At 33.1% G+C, this 23,517-nt stretch overlaps 2 protein-coding genes across 12 annotated transcripts in view; one reads left to right on the forward strand and one right to left on the reverse strand.

Annotated features, from left to right (window-relative positions):
* The window catches only part of LOC108770478 (phospholipid scramblase 1), an 18,845-nt gene extending 5,075 nt beyond the window's left edge, over positions 1 to 13,770 (forward strand). For 3 of the 8 annotated variants that reach the window (XM_018522104.1, XM_018522102.1, XM_018522106.1), the window contains exons 2-7: positions 5,981 to 6,125; positions 10,954 to 11,052; positions 11,545 to 11,762; positions 12,711 to 12,866; positions 13,112 to 13,273; positions 13,542 to 13,769. In XM_018522104.1, coding sequence (XP_018377606.1) covers positions 6,011 to 6,125; positions 10,954 to 11,052; positions 11,545 to 11,762; positions 12,711 to 12,866; positions 13,112 to 13,273; positions 13,542 to 13,571 — 780 coding nt within the window. In that variant the 5' untranslated portion in view covers positions 5,981 to 6,010 and the 3' untranslated portion in view covers positions 13,572 to 13,769. Of the gene's footprint in view, positions 1 to 614; positions 669 to 5,980; positions 6,126 to 10,018; positions 10,360 to 10,953; positions 11,053 to 11,544; positions 11,763 to 12,703; positions 12,870 to 13,111; positions 13,360 to 13,541 lie in introns of those variants that run through there. The other 5 variants (XM_018522107.1, XM_018522103.1, XM_018522105.1 and 2 more) reach the window with 5 other exon arrangements.
* Positions 13,771 to 16,997: 3,227 nt separating this feature from the next.
* The window catches only part of Argk1 (Arginine kinase 1), a 24,756-nt gene continuing 18,236 nt past the window's right edge, over positions 16,998 to 23,517 (reverse strand). Inside the window, exons 1-5 of one of the 4 annotated variants that reach the window (XM_018522052.1) lie at positions 23,468 to 23,517; positions 21,578 to 22,334; positions 18,848 to 19,208; positions 18,319 to 18,693; positions 16,998 to 17,345 (exon numbers count right to left, since the gene is read on the reverse strand). In XM_018522052.1, coding sequence (XP_018377554.1) covers positions 16,998 to 17,345; positions 18,319 to 18,693; positions 18,848 to 19,208; positions 21,578 to 21,618 — 1,125 coding nt within the window. In that variant the 5' untranslated portion in view covers positions 21,619 to 22,334; positions 23,468 to 23,517. Of the gene's footprint in view, positions 17,346 to 18,318; positions 18,694 to 18,847; positions 19,212 to 21,577; positions 22,520 to 23,467 lie in introns of those variants that run through there. The other 3 variants (XM_018522051.1, XM_018522053.1, XM_018522054.1) reach the window with 3 other exon arrangements.

Here is a 23,517-nt window from a genome sequence, read left to right on the forward strand (position 1 = left end):
GATTCAGTATAGGCTGTTCTACCCACGTATGACAAAAAATGCGGTAGTCGCCAAACACCCTGTATATATTAATTTATTGATAGAATTATAACATATTTGTATTCCTAATATGCATACATTTCGATTCCTCGTTCGGATCCTCTTCAGTGTGTAAATTAATATCGTAAGTTAAATAATCAAATTCAGTCCGCAATGATTCGTCAATTTCCATAAATTTGTCAAACTAATATATGTTTTGATTTCCAAGCTTTAATTCAGCTAAGTCCTCATTAAATGTAAACCTTCATTAAATTAAAAATTTTATTGACTTATATGATATAATATTCCGCTTTGAAGCACATGTTAAAGATGTTATCAGTTCGCATGTTAAACGCAAATCGATTATAAAACGTACAAACAAACTATTACTGTACTTCTAAAGGTGCGTCCAGACTATCGAGCCGCGAGCTTACATCCACATTCAAAGTTTTGATGTGAACCTATATTCATTTTGATAATGTGGATGTAGGCCCGGCTCGAAGCTCTGCTCGCCGCTCGATAGTCTGGACGCACCTTTATGTCGTTTTAGTATAATATAGTTTATTCGTTGTTTTGTAATCGATCCGCATTTAACTTGTAACGTGCGAACTGACAACGTCTTTAACGTGCGCTTCAAGGCAGAATATCATGTAAGTTAACAAAATTTTAAATTTCAACAATATAAACTTGTACAATTTTATATCACATAGTAAATCTGGCAATTTATTGAGAGCTAGCTGCATTGAAGCTTGGAAATCAAACATATATTAGCTTGATGAATTTATGGAAATTGATGAATTATTGCGGACTAAATTTGATCATTTAACTTACAAAATTAATTTACACATTGAAGAGGATCCGAATGAGGGATCGAAACTTATGCATATTGGGAATAGGAATATGCCATAATTCTGTCAATAAATTACATACATATTAAGAACCAACTCATATTGGTATTTTTTCATATGTTGATTTACTTTATCTGAGAGTCTCTATTATCTGTATTTATTTATTTAATATCAAAAAATTACATTTAAGATTAAATAGATTTAAAGTTAAATAATGATATCATGCTATTTAACAGGATATCGTTATTTAACAAGATATTATTTCATTGCCAAAATTAATTATATTTAATATTATGCCACTGTATTTAGATATTTTATATGAAGCAGCCTTTAATGTGCACTAATCCAATGTAATGCGAGTAACCGAATTCATTATTACACAATCGTTCATAAAACGTAATTAAATTGTATTGTGACAGACTGACAGATATTATTCACGTTTAGCAAGCGTCAAGAAAATGATTGAGAAATACTCTTAAAATGCATTTGACTGCGACAAGAATTTTTCGTCTTTCTTTTTTCGTTTCGACACACATTTCATAGCTTGGACGCATTCAGCGCATTCCTATTTCCGGCTCACAATTGCGATTCGTATCTCTTTCTCTCTCTCTCTTTCTCGCGGATTCCAATTACAGATACGCGCGAGAACATTATCGAGGCGTTCATTCATTGACAACGAGTAGGTGAGGTAATAGTTTACGGGGTCACATTCAAGCGACGATCAATGGATGCCGTTGGAAAAGTTGAAGGTGACTTTTAAGAGGGGTTGACAACGCAGCGAGACCGGACGGTGCATTTCAAAAAGGGCATGAGTCATGAATCTTTGCGTTCGAATCGAGTGGTTTTTCGATATTCGACGCTTATAATCTCGGTCGGCATTGCGTACTAGAGGGACACGTGTCCCACGCGTGTCAATGTGATGATAGAAACGTTTGTTCAAACGGCGCTTTATGGCGAATAAAATGAAGAGCATTGTCTGTCATTGTTACTTTTAACTAGTATCAGGCTTACGCGGAGAAATCATGCAATACGCGCTTTATATATGAGCTTTATTTATGTAACACTATGCAAGTTTTTTTTTATTGTAAGAAAAGTTCAGAAATGGTATAAATTTAGAATTTTAAATACACGTCATATCACTTATTTGCTACAATAATAATAAAAAATTGTCATATTTTAGTTGCTTACAGAAAGAAAACGTACATAAAAAGAAAAACAAAATTATTTCTCTACAATCCAAATAATATTGAAAAATTTTTATAATTCAAAATATTGTAGGATATAATCATTTTCTGAAAAGCTTTGCTTTTTTAGTTATATCGTTCATAGCAAATGAGTGATATGTACATGAGAAAAAATATATATATAGACTAATAATTGAAATTATGTACAAAAATCGTTTAATTAAAAAAAAAAAACTGTATATTTGTTTAGACATTTATGGATTGAACAAGATTAACTGCTGAAAACACTTTTATATAAAATATGTGTTTTACAATCTCTTTTTCTATATGATTTTGTTTTTGTAAAATATACTGATATGCAGTTTCAATCGAAGTGACGAGGTTTAAAGGGTCAAAAGGTGAAGTGTTGCATAATATATATTTACTGCATAATACTTTGACATTTGCATTTTGTTCGAAAGAATCAAATATAAAGAAAGAATTATATAAATAAAAAATATCAGTGAACTGAAAAAAAAATTCAATTTATACCTTTTTTTAATCACTTGTTTCTATTTGTGTCTGTTCATATCTTGTATGTCACATTTCATTTTATTTTAGATTTCACAAATTAAATCTTTTTTTAGAATCTACAATCTTGAAAAAGATTTAATTTTTTAAATCTGAAGTCTAAGATTTATAAATTAAGATGTGCAATTTAAGGTTTACGATTTAGAGAAGTTAGGATTTTAGATTTAATGTCGAATTCGAATCTCGTACTTCGAATTTAGGATTTAGAATATCTCCAGTTTATTATAGAATTGTGAAAAATTCTTTGAGTAATTGTTCACGCTCGAACAACTTTACGGAAGTCATATCAGATATCGGAGACCCGATATGCGAGTCCCAAATGCGGGCGTGTGACACCTTGTAAAAATTGTAGCGATAAAAAATTGAGGCCAAAACGAACGTACGAGGAAACTGTCAATTGGGCTTCATAAAACCTTCATTCAAGGCTGTTAAAAAGTAGTACAATCCGATATAATGTTCACGTGGGGCACGTTCAGTGACGTAGGCGGTCGGTGATTTCGTCTTGCTCTGGCGATTCGCGAGATGCAATGGAATTCTGTTATAATTCCAACGTAAAAATAGCGTCTAAAATAAAAAAAAGAAAAAAAACATCTGAAATATACTATTTCAGATATTTGTAAATTTTTATGTTAATATATCCGTGAGTCAGAGACATAATTAATTAAATGAATAATTTTATTAATATTGTACATCTATATAATTTACAATACTATACATGATATAATTAAAAGATATACCGAAATTTTAGAAGCGCATTCTTCATAGGTACTTAATAGAAGAAAACATGTTATATGATCGTAGGTTAATTCGGAAACGCTTCACTTTCTTGTTAGAGCTCTTTTTCTAATAATCTGTTTACATTGTACGGATGCATGAGATAGTTTGTTTTTATTAGAATGTTTGGAAAATACACACATACACATATACGTTAGTGTGTTTAGTAAGTCTTCACACATTTGACTCACTTTATTGTTGTACGTTGCTGTAATTCGACAGTGTTTCCGAAATAACTCGACAAGAAAGCGTTTCCGGATCTATGTTTATACAACATATCTCCATTTTCTAGATATGAAAAATATGTCCTCAAAATTTGGCCATGTCTTTTACTTATACCTCGTTTAACTGTATTGTAATAATTTTAATGAAATTTACAATCTTTAATTTTAATACGCGGACTTCGAATGTGAATATTTCGAATAACAGATGAGTTATCAATTGATATCGAAGTATTTGTTAAAGAATAAATTCTTTTCTTCAGCTCTGTCGCGTAAGTTGCTGATAATGGTCATCGTGTCTGTTTTAAGCATTTTAAAATGATCGTTTGAGCGTCATAAGTTCCACAGCAATACTTTTGTTAAAATCTCTTATAAAATAACTCAATTTTATATTTAAATAAAAACTCGTAACTATATGTGTATGTATAATTAATGAGAATCTACGAACATGAAAAAATGTAATTAAAATGTAATTAAATAAATTCTATATAATTTATAAATTCTCTATTTATAAATTCTATATAATTTATAAATTTTCAAATATTCTATCTTTTAAATTCTAGATTCCAATATTTTGTGTATATTTATTATAATAATTTTTTTTTTTTAATCAAATTTAAAAAGTTTGGTGTACGAAGTCGACACGGTAAAAATGCTAGTTCTATAATACAAATATTTTAATGATAATAAATTCTTATATACATAAATATAAAGTCTTATATATATAAATTGAAAGTCGCACATTTTTTTGTGCATTCTTGATCTACAGCAGACTACACAAAAATATGAGAAAGATATGGATTCGTTGACTTTGTTCTAGATTGTATTCATTTTTATCTGCTGAAGATGATTCAAATTTAATCCAAACGTCCGGTCTAATTAAAATGTGCGTGCGCGACTTCAAACTGTATAAATCGTGAATTTATGAATTATTAAAGTAGTTTGTTATATAGAACTGCAAACATCTTCCACGCACCAACTTTTTTAATTTTAATTGTTATTGCGAATTATAGTTCCGGATTGTGCGTGTGTGTGTGTTTTATTTATATTATAATATATAAGAATTTTATTTTCTGTAATCTTATTTTATAAAAAACTAGTTGACACAAAAAACGTGATTACGCAATAATTCTAAAAATTTCGTGCGTCAATAATTCCTCTGAATCATGCGTGATAAAAATTCCGAATAAGAAGAATGGAAAGAAGGAAGGTAGAAGAGAATTTCTCTTTCATCGAATCGATTATTTTAAATAAGAAGATATTTATACATTCACGATAAAGAAATTTGTGTTTCCGTAGAATTCAAGGAAATTTCCAAACAGTATTTGCGGTCATATTTGATAACTGTTGCTATCGATTTAAGCGGGCCAGATCGCGGAACAAAGGATAGTTATCAGTAAAAAGAGAAAAAGTGTTATCGTCAAGTCGTCTTGTTTCTCATACATACTATGCACATGCACGCGAATTATGTGCATACACGCGTTACAATGACCTTTACGAGACGAATACCGCGAGCGTCGATACGCGGGGACGATGACCCAACAATTTCAACATAAACAGTATCATACGTACGCGAGCTGGTATCATAAGCACGCGAATAAGCCAGCTTCCGTCATCGGTCGACTCGTTTCAGAACTAGTATACTTCCTCCTCGGATTTTCTCCGTCGGTAGGAGAGACGCAAACGCGTATTTCTTTCAATATAATTAAATTATTATTTATAGCGCAAAAATTAATTTTTTTAACGTTCACAACAAATCAGTCGTAGTTGCAAAGTCAGTCTAAAATCTTAACAGAAAATCGTAAGCTATCGGTAGAATTTTTGGAACCTATCAACATTTAACAGAGATCACAGGATTTATTTCTTGTTATAATAAGTTAATTTAAACATATAAATTGAAAAAATATCTAGTTATTTATTAAGATATATTATTAATAGTTCATATTTTTATTATCATAGTTTATATTAGTAGCTATACCATCAGAAAAGGTAGTAAATTTCATGTACATGTATATAAATATATTTTTCAATTGCAAATTATATACATAAAAAATTTAATGTTATTAAATTTAATTTAATTTGTGTAACTTAAAAGTACATTAAATCTCATGACATATTTAACACAGTGTATAGTGTTTTACTCTGTATTTCTCAAGCTGAGAAGAATTTGAATCAAAGATATTAAATCATTCACTCTTACTCATGTTAATATCTTTTTATATTCTTATATTTTTATCATAATATGCACGACTGCCTTTCGCTCGCCTCTGGGCTCCATTTCCCTTCCTTTCCTTTCGAAATAATCTTGCACAATCTATTGGAAGCTTGTTGGTTGACCCTGCCGGTTTCGTTGCTTTGTTCACAGAAGAAACGAGGGTAGGCCGGAAGTAGAAGAATGACCGACCAAAAGTATTATGCACCGTATCCCCCGTTGTCGGGGGTGGGACTGCAGCCACCGCAGCCGATCGCAACAGCTCCGCCGCAACCAGCTGCGTCGATGTTACCGCCAGGTAAAAGAGCAGACGTTAGTCTCAAGATTCAAGCTGTGCTTCAGCACGCGCTAAGAAAACCGATACGTCTGCATCTGGACACATCTGCACGTTGGACGTGTGAGATCCTAAACCGCAAAACACATGACGCTCATGATGATTTTATGACAGCATTTATAGTTCGTTCTTTCTCTATTTCAAGACCGTCTTAAGTAATGTTTTAAAAGGCTAACTCTTTATATTATAATTAGTTTTATAACATAACATTTTTTAGGTTTTCACAAGTATTATCTTTGAAGATACTAAAAAGTTTGCGGGTTATCGCTGTGTTTTTATCCATTGCTATTCACTCCAATGAACGGCAAGATTCGCGAAATCTTGGCATTAGCAATGGATAAAAACACTGATAACCCACAAAACTTCTGATTTTATGACATCTTAAAACTGCAGTACTTAAGACATATAACACTATTCCTGATTAAAAATTGAGTCGAAAAGTCCTCTATCATTTTACAATTTTCGCAATAATTGATGAAACATTAATTTCTAAAGATCGCCGAGTGAGCGATTGCCGAATCACACAATGCTAATCCTGATAAAAAATTGAATCAAAAAGTCCTCTACCATTTTGCATTTTTCGTGATAGTTGATGGTTGGGTAGCCGGATTACGCACTTATTCGATAATGTTTAGAAATTAATATTTCGTCAACCATTGCGAAAACTGCAAAATTGTAGAGAACTTTTTAACTCAATTTTTAATTAGGAATAACGCTATATGATTTCCGCTATTTAAGAAACATCTTGTATATATATATATATATATATATATATATATATATAATAGCGAATGTGCGGTCATTTACATTACACTAAATTAATGCATATTGAAAGGCACTATACATGAAATTAGCAAAGTTAAATCCAAAGCATATAAATATTTTGAACAACTAATCATCCAATAATGATATTGTCATTTTATTTAATAAAATATACATGTTATTTCGTTGTCAAAGTTGATTATGCAACTGCATATAGTTATGTAAAGTAGATTTTTATACATGTAAAGTAGATATTTTTTTAAATATGACTATTGTAGTGAACGAATTCACCATGAGAATAGACTATGAATACAGACATACAAGTTTTTCTAGTTAATAACGTCCGTGAATTTATAAGGAATAATATAATTGAAATTTTAGAAGCAATATCGCTCCGTCTTTATCTTCGTTGCACAGAGAAGTGAAAAAAAGAGAATAATTTAAAATACCTTAAAATAAATTAATGCATTTCGTATTATTTTCCCATCTCGCTGCTATTTTTGTAACAATAGAGATTCACTTGTATGCGCGTTTTAGTTCTAATTAGATTCCCGGTTAAATTAGATTCTTCGTTGTAACTACGGTCGAAGTGTAAACGAGACAATTAAAAATCTACTTGACTTGCTAATATTTAAAGTCAGCCACGACGGCGGTAGTTAATTCGACCTGATTACCGCGTTTCTCTTCTCTTTTCTCGTCGTCTTGAATCTAGATGAAGAGGAAGAAAATTTAGTTGACCCGGTAATTCTCCGGGGCAGTTACATTTACAAGGTTCACTTACATTAACATTAGCATTTTCACCGCCCTTTTTAGGTCACTAATCAAATAGCAAGATAAACTACTTAGGTAGATTACGTGAAAGAGAATTAACATTAAGAATTAGTTGTCTATCATGATTGACGCTAATTTAAAAGTCTGCATCATCGTCGGTAATTTCTCTGTTTTTCTAAGAAATAGACAAGATAACGTTATATCTAATTATTGTAAGTATTAAATTATACGTGAAGTGTGAGATTGTGATATTTATATCATTTAGTCGAGTCACACAGCTGTTTAATGTATTCAGTATTTTCTGTACGAATAGAATGTCATTTTAAACAGGTGTTATTTGTATAACAATAGGGGTACATTTACAATCGGTATTCATCAATACATATGCAGATTAATATAAAAATTACGCTAATCGTCTCGTTGCGTTTAGAAATTATAATTTAATTCTATTTATATCCTTTCTTTCTCTCGTTGTCTTTCTAATTTAATAATTGTACATTTAATCTTTCCGGAAAACGCACAAGTTCTAAATATTTTAGAATGTTTGAAATTATGTATAAGCTGTATGTATATATCAGTATACACTTAAGTAAATTCCAACACATGTATGTGTTTAAAAGATATCTTTTAGGCATGTTTAAAAAATATTTAAAAGACGCTTTTACATATTTTTCAGACATGTCCAAAATTGTCTTTTAAAAATGCGTGTGTTATTGGAATTTATATATATATATGTGTATACTTAGAGATATACCATATATAGCTTATACATAACATTTCAAAATATGAAGATACTAAATGTACAATTATTAGAGAGAGAAAAAGAACGTTTTAAATGTAATTAGAATCAAATTATAGTTTATTATTTTTAATTGATGATCGTACGTTTAATTGAAAATCGACCTAAACGTGCTATTAGCACGGAACGTATCTATTTCACGTGCCGCTTAATTACGATAGACACGGTCCGAGGACATTCGTGATCCTCCACATTGACAATCATAATCCAAGTATTGCTCCTATCGAGCGTAATTGCGGCTCGCCACGAGAAATTCGAACTCTGTGTACGCTATGTGTTCCATGCAGAAGGACGATCCACGGACGATATCTCCCAATAATAGTTGCTCACCGCTTGCCGTGGAGTGACGATTAGTATAAAGTAGATAATGACCGTCCTCGGCAGCCGCCGCGTATCATCGTCATCCAAACAGTTGTATTCGACGGTATCACTCGTATTTGTAAGATGACGTCGGACTTCTCGGTGCTTCTCTTCGCAAGCACATCGCCGTATTGTCGCTTTCTGAGATACGAGATAAATAGATTATTCCGTTGTGTATTTAAATTTTGAAACATTCCGATAAGCACCGGCGCGACGTGACAACACTAACTGATCATTCGAGCCTACCAGTATATTGTTTGCCTTTTACCTAGTTAGATGTGATTAAAAAGAAAAAAGAAAAAAACATTGAAAAGATGAAAGAAGAAAAGAGGAAAAAAGGAAATTGACATTTTGGATTGAGAAATTGAATACATAAGCAAGATCTGGGGAACTGAAGATCTCGAAGAGGAATGTAAAAGATAAGTTGAATCTATATAATATATAAACAATCAATAAATCAAATTGCTAGAAGTCTTCTGATAAAATTCTTGAATCGAATAATCTTCAATTTTCTTGTGGTGAATAGTTTTATTAGAGAATTGTCATAATTGGGAAAATATTGCCAGTAAATTGTGAATTTTTCACAAATTAATTTTTATCGGACACAATTCGTGGGACACGAGCATGCGGCACTAAATGTCTGCGATGCGGCTTTGATATATCGCATTGTTTTCCGTATTTATCACCTAAATGATAAACGAAAAAAAAAAAAAAAGAAAACCTAAACCAGAGAAAACGAGGATACTCGCGGAAAAAGTTTTATCTCCTGCGTCTCGAGAAGGGTAGACAACGCAAAGTAATTGTGATAACTCGCAAACGTTGCTGGTAAACGTCTCGGATCGGCACTACAGTTATTTTCGTCAGATTAACAATTCTAATGAGATATTATTAGAATTCTGATGGACAACAGTGATAAGAATTTCGAAAAACGGTGAAAGTCGAAAGTTTGAGGATAAGTTTAGAAATTCCTTGAAAAAACTTTCCACTGAAAGTTTTTAAGCAGAAGTTTAAAAAGTGATAAGAATTCCAAACAAAAGTTTTGAAAATACTGATTGGAACGGTGAATTTTAAACAAACCGTTTTTTCTCCAGCTTAGATCATTACATAATTTCGACCTTTAATCTTTTATAAATACACAAACGTCTATAAATTTCTAAGATTATAGTGATAATTGTGATGCGACAGTGGAGTATATAAGTATAACGATAAAAGAGTATTTCAATTTCGAAAGGCAAAAACGTGTGACACGTTAAAAAAAGTACAATCTCTACGATAAATAATATAGAAAAGTACAATTTCTGCGATAAATAATCTTTACGATAAATAATATTGAAACATGCGGTGTTCTACGTGTGCAACGGAATCAGAATACTTTGAAACTTCGTGGAAAATCAAGTTGGAGCAGATTCGCAGACAGCTAAGAACACTTTTTCAAAATTCATTGGCGCGTTATTACAAGTCAAAGAAGAAGGGCTACACCAGATTTCTGACGGAGGAAGAACAGAGGTGCAGAAACCTTTCCGTGAATATATGTATTTCACGATTTTGTTATATAACTATTACGGAGCATTTTGTATACTTATATGCTATTTTACTTTTTTAATGAGAATTAACTTTATTAATTAAAAAATGGTAAATATTTATATATGCGATTAAGAAATCTCTCTCTCTCTCTCTCTCTCTCGTTGTGGTTTTATAAAATCATGAAATAACGCTTTCTAGACTCTCATGGATATTATCTTCAAAGATACCAGCAGGTTCGTGGGTTATCGTTAATTAGCAATGGATAAAAACACGACGATGGCCCACAAACCTTCTGACATTTTTTAATATCATGAAATATATTACTTGTACTATTTACATTATATCTTTTTCTAAGTGAAACGCACTTCTCTAAGATTTAATAAAAAGAATTATCATAAATTTTTCATGTATATACAGTTAATGTACTTATAACGATACTGTATATCATACTGATTTTTCTCCCTTAACCGATGATTCATTGTCAAGACTATATTGAATGTTTATATATACAAGAGATTTCCGTTTATATATATATATAATGAACGCTTATTGAATATTGCACTTGAATGCTTTCAGGTGGTTGGTTACCGCCGAATATGACATATCCACCCGGCTTGGAATACCTTATGGACCTTGACTATCTTTTCGTGAACCAGAAAATTGAGTTGCTTCAAGGTGAGTTCTCGGCTTTGCCAAGAAAGATATAAATATAACGCTTCTCTTTTTGAGACTGCGCGCGAATATATGTATAGGTATATTCCAGATCCGCGAAGCTCGAGAGTATGATTTACAATTATTCCCCCAGTAAACGAAGCGACGTTTGCTTTACGCGATAGTCTCCTCGTATATTTGTATTATGATAAACTCAGAATTTTATATAACGCATAATAATTATATAATTATGAAATTCATAATTATTTTATATTATACGAATTCCATTTTATATATTATAAGTATTTCATTTTATAATAAATGAAAAATTCACCGAATTACTTTATGATTTAATAATTACGCTATGAATTTCGAATTATTGTTTTATCGCTTAATGAATACGATATATTTTATACATTTTATTTTACATATTTGCTATATTATTTCAACTATATTACTTTATTACAACATTAAGCATACTATTATATGTATACACATTTTACTTTATTTTTTTAGCTTTTACCGGATGGGAAACTAAAAACAAGTATATTATTACGGATAACAGAGGCGAGCTAGTATTTTATATGGCCGAAGAATCGGGAATCTGTTGGCGATTGTGCATGGGAAAGTATCGCTCATGCGAATTTTCTATCTACGATAAAAATCGGCATGAGGTTCTTCGTATGATCCGACCATTCAGATGCGACGGTTGCTGCTGTCCTTGTTACCTACAGGTAGTTTTATCATTAGAATTTCTTTAGTGTTTGATATAGTTATCTCTATATGAAATATCTTAGTAATTAGAAAAGAAAAATATTTACGTTCCATTATTATATTCTTCGAAGAGTTTAACGTTAAATTTGCTCTTTAAATAAAAATAAATACTTTTCTATTATTTGTGACATTTAATTTTCGAACATTTTAAAATATTTAATGTATTTAGTAAATTTTAGATTTCAGATTAAAAATGAAAATTATAAATTTGTCTTCGCAATATTTAATATTTGCATTTATTACCAAGGTTTTAAATTCTAAAGAATAATTTTAAATAATATATTTTAAAATAAATTTTTCTCTTTTAACTAACTATAACATTATTCAAAAAGTGAATTTTTTATTAAATACTTAAATTCTAAATTAATTAAATAACCTTTTCTTAAATTTATTTTAATTACATTTTATATTGAATTATACGCACGATAATATTGCAAATAATAAATTTAAGATCGCGCGCGCGCGCGAAATTTAGAAGCGAGATGAGAACTACTGTTTTGTATCGCGTCTATATACTAAAGTTTCTTCACACGTGCAAGCCATCTGTCAAGTTTTCAACGAAAATTTGCCCGCATCGTTGAAAGATTCGATTAATACCCTTTGAACAGGAACGACAATATTAATTTGTTCTATGTAGTTCATTTCTAGTTATAATTTACTTAGTTGTTTATTTATGATGTAAAAGGATATAAGGTGCAATAAAAATTAAAAACAAATAATTGTTTTCGAATTTGTTTAATAATTCGGCTAATTTTATTTAGATTTCCAATTAAATGAAAATAAATTAGAATAAATCTTTATTGGTATATGAGAAATTCAAATAAATTTGAGATTATCGATAAATTTTATTTTTAAGATTTATTGCAACTAATTTTTAAATAGCAGATGACTAAAGTTTTTTTTTACAGGTTTTAGAAGTGTATTCCGGAAATACTCTACTAGGTAGCGTTACTCAAGAATGGAGCCTTTGGCGACCAAAGTTTTATGTTCGCGATGCATCCGGCCAACCAGTGTTAATGATAAAGGGTCCACTTATTCGTTTTTGTATTAATGTAGCTTTTAAGGTATGCAGCATTCCAAATTTTGCTTAATTCATGCCACTTATAATATTTTATTTTTATTACAATATAGATTATATTATACTAACATTTTTTTATATTTTTTTTTCCAATTAAGAGACAAAAATTTTAAGAATGGATGACAATAAATAATATTAAAAACTTGACGATTATTTGGTTAATGAATTATATTTTATTACATAATAAACGTTAAGATTTTCGGAATCATTCATCAATAATCAAACCCGCAGATTAAATCTATGGATGAAAAACATCGTGTCGGCATGATCCGAAAGCAATGGAGTGGCTTTGCTCGAGAAATGTTTACCGTTTCCGATATGTTCGGTATTCACTTTCCGCGCGATTTGGACGTGAAGATAAAAGCTGTGCTACTAGGAGCATGTATTTTAATAGTAGGTATTGTGAAAATACTATAATCGCTTTTTTAACAAACGAGATGCAAAGAAGAAAGGCATAAAAAGAAACATTGCAACGAGAAAGAAATATTGCCGTTTTGTTTCTTATATTAATATCAATTAATTAATTTTGATTGGTTTTGAACATTTTTCGATTAAGAAATTAAATTGCAAAGAGAAATTTCTAATGCAAGTCAAATTACTATATTAGAATAAACACAATTTAATTTTTAGTATATTTTAACGTTATCTGTTAATGTTTCAGGACTTCATGTATTTCGAGCAGGAGAAATAGGGCAATCTATTTCAATTTTAAAAGAAAACCAAAGCGATTTGTTCCAATGAACATATATCTTCATCAACGTATTTTGTTACATAAATACCTCAAAGACATGTATCAACTTATAAATACCTTCAAAGACCTTGTAACGCACAAATATCTCAAAAAATGTTTAACTACGGAATGCAAAGAGGAATACTTTTATACACATATATTTATATATGTAGATATATATATATATATTTACATATACATATACATTAATATATATGTACATATAATATAAATGAAGAGCAGAATTCCAAAATGCATTTTGTCAAAAATTTCATTTTTTTAGTTAGAGATAGCATATTTCAGTGTTGAAAGACTCATATTATAAGCTACTTTGAGATGTTCAGAAAGTATTTTTTCATCGTTAATTTATATGCTCAAAAAATAGACATTTTGAAGTGCATTATGTTTTTAACTAGAGACAAACAAAATGCATTTGTTTAGCAATTGTTTAGCAATTTTGTTTTTGAATTTACTTTAATTGAATTTGCTTTAGAAATTACAAAACACATTTTGAAAATTGCTCCTCATATATATGTGTGTGTGTGTGTGTGTATGTACATATATATAGGTATATATGTGTATATGTATATACTTAAAGTGGAATGTGAACTATGAATTATAACTATATAATTGTGTATTACACACAATTAGATCAATTCCTTTTTTAATCAGTTAACGAATAATTTTTATCACTTTTATACAAACAAACTGTACTAAAGTATACCTTACATTCACGGAGACGTAATCGAACTTTTGTTCACTGCAGAGTTTGATCTCAAAAAGCTCTCTATTTTATTATGAGCATGCAGTGGCCTGTCTATTTAAATCATTACTCATTTGACATTTTCGATACGTGTATTTTCCTTTTCTTTAAGACTTTACACCATCTTTTGAATATTGTAACGTGTGATATAACAATAAGGGCCGGTTGTTCCAACTTCGGATAAACTATGTGATAATTTACCTACTGAACAAAAGAGTAAAAAAGTAAGAATATAAGAGAGTAAGAGTTTAAGATTGTAAGAGAGTAGGACAGTGAGCTGAAGTTTACCGTAAGGTGAAACAACCCAGTCTAAATGATAATAAATTTTTCCTTCATTTGCACATATACATATATGAATAAAAAACAAGTTCTTACTTGATTTAACATTGAGATTGGCCTCTACTTTGTTGATATAAAATGTATGTAATTTGTATAAATGATTCTGAAAACTTGTGAATTATAAAGTTTATCTTTATATCAATGTCTTATATGCGATGTAAAAACTATCGTATATATCAACAACGTAAAAACTTTAAATTGTATACGATAATATATATTTTTCATCATAATTTTCATAATTTTTTAAATTTATACAATATATAAATATTGCTATGTATTTTATTACTCTTGTAATAAGAGCTTTGCATATTTGTATAGACTAAACAATGTTCATTTAATAAAGTTAAATTTGTTTATTATATGTTATTGTTTGTACGTATTTTCTAACTTACCGAAATATAATTCTTAGCGTAAAATATAGATCTACATTAACAAAGTCAAATAACACAAATAGAAGCGCACTAAATACACTCGAAGGTGCATCTTGAGATTTAAAATTATTTTTGTGTGAATTACTAAATTTTTCAATTCTTCACCATAATTCACATAAAAGTATTATTAGATACCAAGATGCAACCTTACCATATTTAGCATTCCTCTTGTTTTTTATACATTTTATAATATATGAATAAAAAATTCCCGTTTATTGTTAATTTATTTGTAAAACTTTTTACACAAATGCCTTTTGTTATTAAGTTTCTTTTTATTTATACTATACTATTAATAAAACTGATTAATGTAAAACGCCAAGGTCTTAGAAGTATGTGATCACCCTTATTAATATTTTTAACAATGATAATTTCTTCATATTGTAGAATCCTAAATTGAAGATTTACGGTAAATTGTTTAATGAATTATCTACCATGATGGTAAAAAATATAAAAATCAATATACAAATTAACAATTTAAAAATATGTAACAATTAATCTGAAAAGTTACGATAGAGATATCATCAGGATTTCACAATAAAGTGATATATCAGGAATTAGACAGCCGAATAAAATTGGGAGAGTAAAACACGCAACGAAATATGTAATGTGTATGTCTTTTTTTATTTTCGTGTTTCATTATTTATATTCTCACCGTACATCTTGTCGAATCTGTTGGTAATACACTGTCTCTATAATATGCCGCAACGCTTGCTCGCGTGTTTTGTAGTGCGTGTTAAAATCCGTCGCGCAGATGTTCCTTCTTGGCCTCTCACGTGGTAAAAAAGAGAATGAAAAAACATGAATGTCGCTCTCCACCATCCGCAGACTAGAAAGACCGCAGAGTACTGAGAACAGCACTCCCCGCGATCCCTTGATGCTCCGTGGCAATCTCAAGAACACGGATAATTTAAAAACCGTCGTCATTGTACGAATATCTCTTAAAACAGCGACGACATCTTCCTTCTCTTTTCCCTTATTATCTCGTTTAATAGACAATCACGACGAACTGCAGGAGACTAGTACTAGAGCACTACTAAGTGTGTAAACGCGCGTGACTATGTATCGATAACAAATGCGATTGCAACCAAAAGAAAAAAAAGAAAGAAATTTAAACGAAATCGCGAGTGCGTTGCTTCGAGAATATTTCCCGATCTTTCAAAATTACATACTAAGAACGAGAAAAAAAGGAACAAGTGTACGAAACTAAAATACTGTCGAATACAACGTGCGAAGTGCGATGTGAGCTGACCTCTAATAAAGCCATCTTTTTATCACATTTTTGTTTCCCTTAGTTTACGATTTCATATTTACGATTAAATTAACGACAAGATACCGTACAAACATAATATAAAGTATATAGCGATTAGTAAATAAAAAAAAAATGAAAACAAAAATCGTATATTAAAAAATTTCACAAAATACGATTAACTTCCTTCTAAGATTTCCTATTCTATTCATAAAGTAATATAATTTATAATTACGGTTATTTCATATACGAACAAAGTTTCTCTTTATTAATTGAAGCTAAGAAAAAAAGAAAAAAAAGTAATGAAAAGAAGATGGCTTGAACACGGACAGCTTACATCGTACTAAACAGCGCTAATTACGATATTTATATATACGTCTTTATATATGTATAAAGACGGGTAACGCGAAAATGGCTGAAAAGCTCGATGCCGCCGGCGTTAGATCGTCGTTGAACGATTTTTTCATGCTCTTGCGATTTATTCTCAGAATAAAATCCTCACGCCGTAGACACAGTTTCCAGCGTAACGTCACGTAAATACAGTGGCGTCCGACGGGGCTACGATGGAGAGTAAACGAATACGAAGTGTATCAGGGGAGGGGGTGGGTTTAGAGGCTGGCTTCGATTTTGATGAGCTCAGCGATGCCATCATTCATCTCCTTCACAGCCTGGTACTCGGTCAAACCGAGACGGCGCTTATTAGAGATGTCGTAGATGCCGCCTTCGGCCTCGGTGTGCTCGCCACGAGTACCGCGCACCTGTAGATTGTACTTGGCTGCTACCTCCTCGAGCTTGGCCATGTTTGCCGCGAGTTTCGGCACTTTGATGTGCACCGAGGCACGCACCGTCGTACCCAGATTCGTCGGGCAGAACGTCAGGAAGCCAAAGCGATCGTTGTGCGAGAATGGCAGCCGCTTCTCGATCTCGTTCACCGCTGTCACTAAGCGTCGGTATACCTGGTAAACATGAATTAGTTAATACTTGGATATGTCAATGGTAACTACATTGTAATGCTAAATTAAATTCGTTAATCAATTACGAGATCTTTTTTAACAAACATTATATCGTTTTTACGTAACATTTACAATATAAGTTTCAAAAAAAATTTTTAAGCTATTACAAAAAAAATTCAAAATATTTTTTAGATATTTATGTTAATAATGTTCTTTTAGACATTTATGCTTGTTAAATGTGACTGTATAACTGAAAATTAGTTAGTATACTTGGTTAAAAACAAAAAATTCATTATATATAATGACAAAAATGTCTTTAGGACTCAGACAGAATAAAGGGAATATTAATAAGAAATAACAAATTTCAACCTATTGAGAAATAAGTGTATATTCAGTTTCTGATAAAATAGGTTGAAATCTGTTATTTCTTATTCTTTTTATTACGTTTGAGTCTGACTTATTTATATTATCGTTTCTGAATACACTATACACAGAAAAATTAAAAGATTACTTATTGTGCTCTTCAAAAATAAGTAATTTTCAAGAAAGAGTAACTTTGTAAAAAATGATTATGAAATGATTTAAATAAAAAGCATTTTGAAGTTTTTATTTTTCAGATTGATATTTTAGACGATTTGATTTTTTACGGATTTTACTGATTTTTTTACAAAACTATACGGATACAAATGGAAGGTCATTAAATCTTGAACTTTTTTTACAAACTTTGCAAAGTTCTATTATTCTCTACGTGAATTAAAAATACAAATACAGTTTATAGTTTTTGAAAGAACGAATCTTTATCTTTAAATTGCATATTTATTGATTGTTGTGCGATCTTTTTACTGAGTTATTCAGCATTGAAGTAAAAAGTATCTTTTTTTTTGCATTAACTGCTCACGGAAGACAAACTCTTAAAAAATTGCCTATTTTTGAAAGAACAAGTTATCCCTTAATTTTTTTAGCATAGTGTAGTTACCTGTCCAAGATCACCACCCATCTGCATAGAGATGATGCGAAGATGGTCTTCTTCGTTGCACCAGACCAGGAAAGTCTTGTCGTCATTATGGAAGATGCCACGTCCGGTGGGCCAGAAACGGCATGCGTTCGCTGCTTGAAGGAAACGATCGCCCTCCTTGAAGAGGAAATGATCGTCGATCAGCTTCTGCTGCACTTCCTTGCTCATGCCGGTAAGCGGGTAGAAAGTACCCTTCAGTTCTCCGGCGAGGCCTGACAGCGTGCTGGATACCTTCTCTTCCATCTCCTTATACTGCGCCTCCGTCAGACACGGGTTGAACGGATATCCATCTAAGGAGCGGCCGCATCGCACGCGAGTCGACACAATATATTCACCCTGTTATAAAAGGAAAAAGTCATAAAAATTTCATAATAGTAATCTATTTATATATAATTTAATAATTACTATTGTAAGATTTAATCGTACTAATATTATTTTTTATACATGAAGAAACCTGTAATAACAAATAAAATTTGTAGGAAGAACTTACGGTGGGATCGAGATTGCCAAAGTAGTCGACGTCACCGAAGTCCTTGGGCGGATGCTTGTCGGACTTCTTGAAGCCGCCATGATAGTCGTCGATGATGGGATCGAAGATCTCAGCGAAGACGGTGTATGCCTCGGCGTCGGGCGCGTAGATACCAACGCCAGAATCATGATTCTCCAAACCAGATTGAATAACGTCCAAAAGAGTAGAACCAAATGAGGTCTTTCTGGTCTTGAGTTGATCGAAGACTTCTTTGGTCAAATATTTCTTCAGCAACGATTTGCTATCGGACTCAGCCAACTTCGCAAAGCCGGACTCCAGTTTGTCCAGAACCGCTGCGTCCACCATGTTGTTACTCTTTTTACTGTAACAAAATGTTCAAGAATCACGTCAAAGATGAAAAAATTTTTCATCATAATAATGAAATGAAATAAGACAGTTTTTTGTAACTCAATTGAAGGAACCAGTCCAATCCATTCGGAACTCGATTTTTCATTATTTGGTTAACTTGTGGTTTATATTTCACCTCACTTGATAAAAATTGTATTTTCTAGCTATGATTAATCATTAAAAATAGTTTTATAGTGGTAATTTTAAAAACAGTTTAGTGATTACCTATAGATAGAAAAATATATTTTTTATATTACCATCAAGTTAAGCCTAATTACAAATTAACTAGCAAATGAAAAACCGAGTCATAGTCTGTCTAATTTTGCTTATTCAAGAACTTGATAAAATTAATTTGCGCTCGATTTTCTTCATTTAATTTTAAGATTAATTTAGGATTAATTCTCTTAATTTGAAAAATTAATCCTTCAATTGATATTATTTCGCCTTGCTCGTTGTGGTCTCTTTACAGCGTGCAGAACATCAAGAAGATACGCATTAAAAATGGATGCTGCAAATAAATACGTAGAGCCAGTTGCATTTGTATACTATAATGTTTAATTGCGAGTGCAAAATATTTTAACATCTGTCGTGTCTGAATACTTGGCGTTAATCCGATTAAATCGGATAATTCTGACTTGAATCATCCACGTGGTGTTCCGTCGATTTTATTCAACGAAGTGGCTTTGCTCTTATACACAAATTTTCTATTTCTTATATACTTGATATCTATACTTCAGGTATGCTTTTAAAATTCCTTTGGTGCAGCGTGTGCCTCGTTGTGATACGCGGTGCACTTTCATCTGCTAACTCTAGGATGCACTGCAAGTTAAAAATCCATGACGCGAGGAAGAAGCTCATTGTAAAAACTCATTATACAACTCCTTTTCTTTAAGTTTAAAACATTCCTTTTTTTGAAGCGTTAATCTAATTCAATTGTTTAGTTTTAAAAAATTAACTCCTTCGATTTTTCAATCACACGTTAATCATTTTTTAAAAGTGAGTTTTCGAGAAAGAACAAAGAATGACTTGTTCATAAAGCCTATTCTACAATGTGTTTTTCGTTTCCAGTTTCTTGTTTTTTTTTTGTTATTTTTTACATTTTGTCTTTTTGCTTCTCATCTGGTTTTTTGTTTTTTATCACCCCAGATAAAAGTTAATGAACTTTGGAAGAAACAGGAAACAGTAGCAAGAAATATACAATTGTTAAAACGGTTGCAAAGGGGGGGAAAAAGCAAGAGGTAAAAAGCAAGAAATAGGAAACAAAGAGCATATTGTAGAATAGACTTAAGAGTATCCCGATGGGGGAATTTGTTTATGCCTCCAACGTTGCGAGAAATAGATGAATAGACCGACAACTCTCAAACGGTCCACCGAATCCGTTCAAAAGGAATAGAGTTCGCGGAGTGCATCCTAGGGTCGAATGCCGAATGAGCATACATACACGTCGTCGTCGTCGTCATTGACGTTCTCGGTTTGTTGGACAGTTTGTTGGACGGTTTGTTGGACATTTTGTTGGTCGTCCGCAGACTCGCATATACCCAGCGACGAGCATACACCGCCCATCGCTCGTCGAAACACGATTATGCGTCGATCGTCACGTCGATTCGAGAATGAGGAGAGACGAGACGAGACAGTCTAGCTCATGCGAGATCCTTTACGCGGAACACATACGAGGCGGGCATTGATGTCGCGTTAAACCATCGCGCAAAAATCCGCAGACGTCATAAACCCAAGAGATTAGCCTGGCAAGTTTGTTAGACACACAATTAAGGAGAAAAAAAAGCGGGAACTCGGAAAGTTGCTCATATCGCCATATTCAACTATTCAGATTTTTATCAAGACTTTCCTAAGTTAGATTAAATTCTTTTTTAAACTTCCTCCTTTTAAACTCCTTTTATACATATTTAAAATTCCTATGAATACATTAAGAATAATGGCACACCCAGTATACATTATTACTAATAATAATTTAAAGTAATACTTAGAATAAGTAAACCTTACTTCAACAGATAAAAGGTCTGTTCCTTTCAACTTGATCTTTACATGGTTTCTCTTCTCTTTTTTCTACATTTGAGAAAAAAAAAGAGAAAATATGAATATTAAGAAGATATAAGGCGCAAAAAGTTCAGCTAAAAAAAAGAAGAGGCCTATACACAAATCGCAATTGAAATTCACGTAGAATAAAACAAAATCTTAGTGTATCTAAAACCGAATAAGCCTCTTGGAAGGAAAATCAGGAAAAATGAAGAGAAATGGGATAACGGATCAAAACAGATGAGAAAGAGAGAAAGAGAAGGAGGCGATCTTTCTCATCCCATTGAAGACTTTCTCACGGATACGTACTCGTCGCCCGACGTGGTATCCTTCGAAGTACATCCGCCCATGTCGCTGCAACGAGGAGACTACGGCGACAAAGACGACGCCCTTGACGAGCGAGAGTCGAAGATGGATGGAAAGAAAAAAAAAGAGAGGCGAAAGACTACGCGATCGAGCAAGAAAATCGGAGATCTCGCTCGGTACTCGAACTGTCCTTAAACGCGAGGATCAGAGTGTCTTTCACGTAATTCTGGAGCTCGCACACGCGACGATCAGGCAGGACCGTTAGCAAGTTTAGGTAAAAACGCACGCTTCCGCGACGCACGAAACGGCGAGGAAGAGAAAGAGAGAGAGAGACGCGGGTGTGGACGGAGAATCGTCGGTGACGAGAGTCCTTCTCGAATCACGGGGGGGCGATTCCGTCCGTCCTCTCCTGTTGCAATTTTCCAGTCGCACTGCACCTCCCCCAGTCCGGCTGTCAGATCGAAGATCCTAATGATGAATCCTGACGAACTATCCTCGGCCCGGGCTCAAACGTCAAGGGCTCGTGGTGAGCTCGTGGTAGGTCGCGGTGGGTCAAAGGTCGCGGCCGAGAGACCTTTCTCTCGTATTTACTGCCCGTACGTTTCCTCTTCTTCCTCCTCCTCCTCCTCCTCTCTCTCTCTCTCTTTCTCTCTCTCTTTTGCTGCCCTTCCGGTTGCCGCTGCTGTCGCTGGATACCGCTGCTGCTGTTGCTGGTGCTGCCCTTCCGGCTCCCGCGTGTCTCTCCTCTCCGAAGAGCGATCTACTGATGCACGAGGTAGTGGTGCTCCTGTTAGCTCTCGCGTTAATTCCGTCGCGTTACAGCGCTCGCTCGCGACACGCTTCGCGCGCACCGACACGCCGGCTACTTCCCGGGAACGAGCGCGATTTTCCACGATGGTTTTAGAGAGGGGATGATTCTTTTAACCCCGGTCCAAACGTATATCTTGGAAGCCAATAAGTCTCAAGAGTTTATAATAAGAGAAACGTATAAGGAACGTAACGTACGATATTCTTGTAAGAAAAAATTAATACGTGGATTCTTTTTATTTACCAATTTGCATTAAACATTCCAAATGTTCCAAATCAATTCGTTAAATTATAATTAAACGGAAAAATTCTTGTCAAAAAGACAATTTAACGTCGCCAAGAGAAGATCAGAGATTTCTCATTTTTTTTAAGTTACTTCCGTAAATTTAAATGACTTAAATTAAGCGCAGCGAATACGATTCACTGGATAAATTAAATAATTGGACAATTAGATAACGACAAAAAAAATTGCCGGTCACGGAATTAATGCGAAAGGGATCAGGGAGACTCTCAGCTCGCGGTCATTATAAAAAGGGTCACAGGCATTCTCCGGCTCGTAATTTTGTCCAATCGAGAGGCCGCCTCGTCCCGCTATAATTCGAAGATGGTATAATACGCGTAATTACACACTTTGAACGTGACGAGAGACGCTTCGCCGAGAGCCGGCCGTCGCATCGAGTCGCACGCACTCTAATAGCTCTAACAGGTCTACACTAATGTCGCTTCAACGGACGATGCTTGCAAGAGGGGGAGAAATTTACCACGGATTTACGGGGGGGGGGAGAAAAAAAATCAGCGAACGTGGGTCAAGCTCGTATCCACTACGTTGATCTCACTTCTAGTTCCGTAAAATGACGAAACGCAACGCGTCGAGGATCCCGGCAGCTCCTGGCGGGGTTGTATATAAGCAAGGAAATTGTCACGAGGAAAATCTCAGCCGCCGCCGGGGAAAGGGTGGGAGGGGTGAAAGGTCCCTCGTCTCGTTCGCGGTGTGTCGAGGAAGTGGGGAGAAGGGAACAAACGCCGGATGTTGAAAACGGCAACGCAAAACGTGACGAAACGAAACGGAAGTAGCAGCACCACCACCTCTTTCGGAAATTCCTCGACGAGACTCAGTCACGTTTCCCGCGGCAGAG

This window comes from Trachymyrmex cornetzi, unplaced genomic scaffold, assembly GCF_001594075.2.
Source record: "Trachymyrmex cornetzi isolate Tcor2-1 unplaced genomic scaffold, Tcor1.1 scaffold127, whole genome shotgun sequence".
Taxonomy (NCBI): domain Eukaryota; kingdom Metazoa; phylum Arthropoda; class Insecta; order Hymenoptera; family Formicidae; genus Trachymyrmex; species Trachymyrmex cornetzi.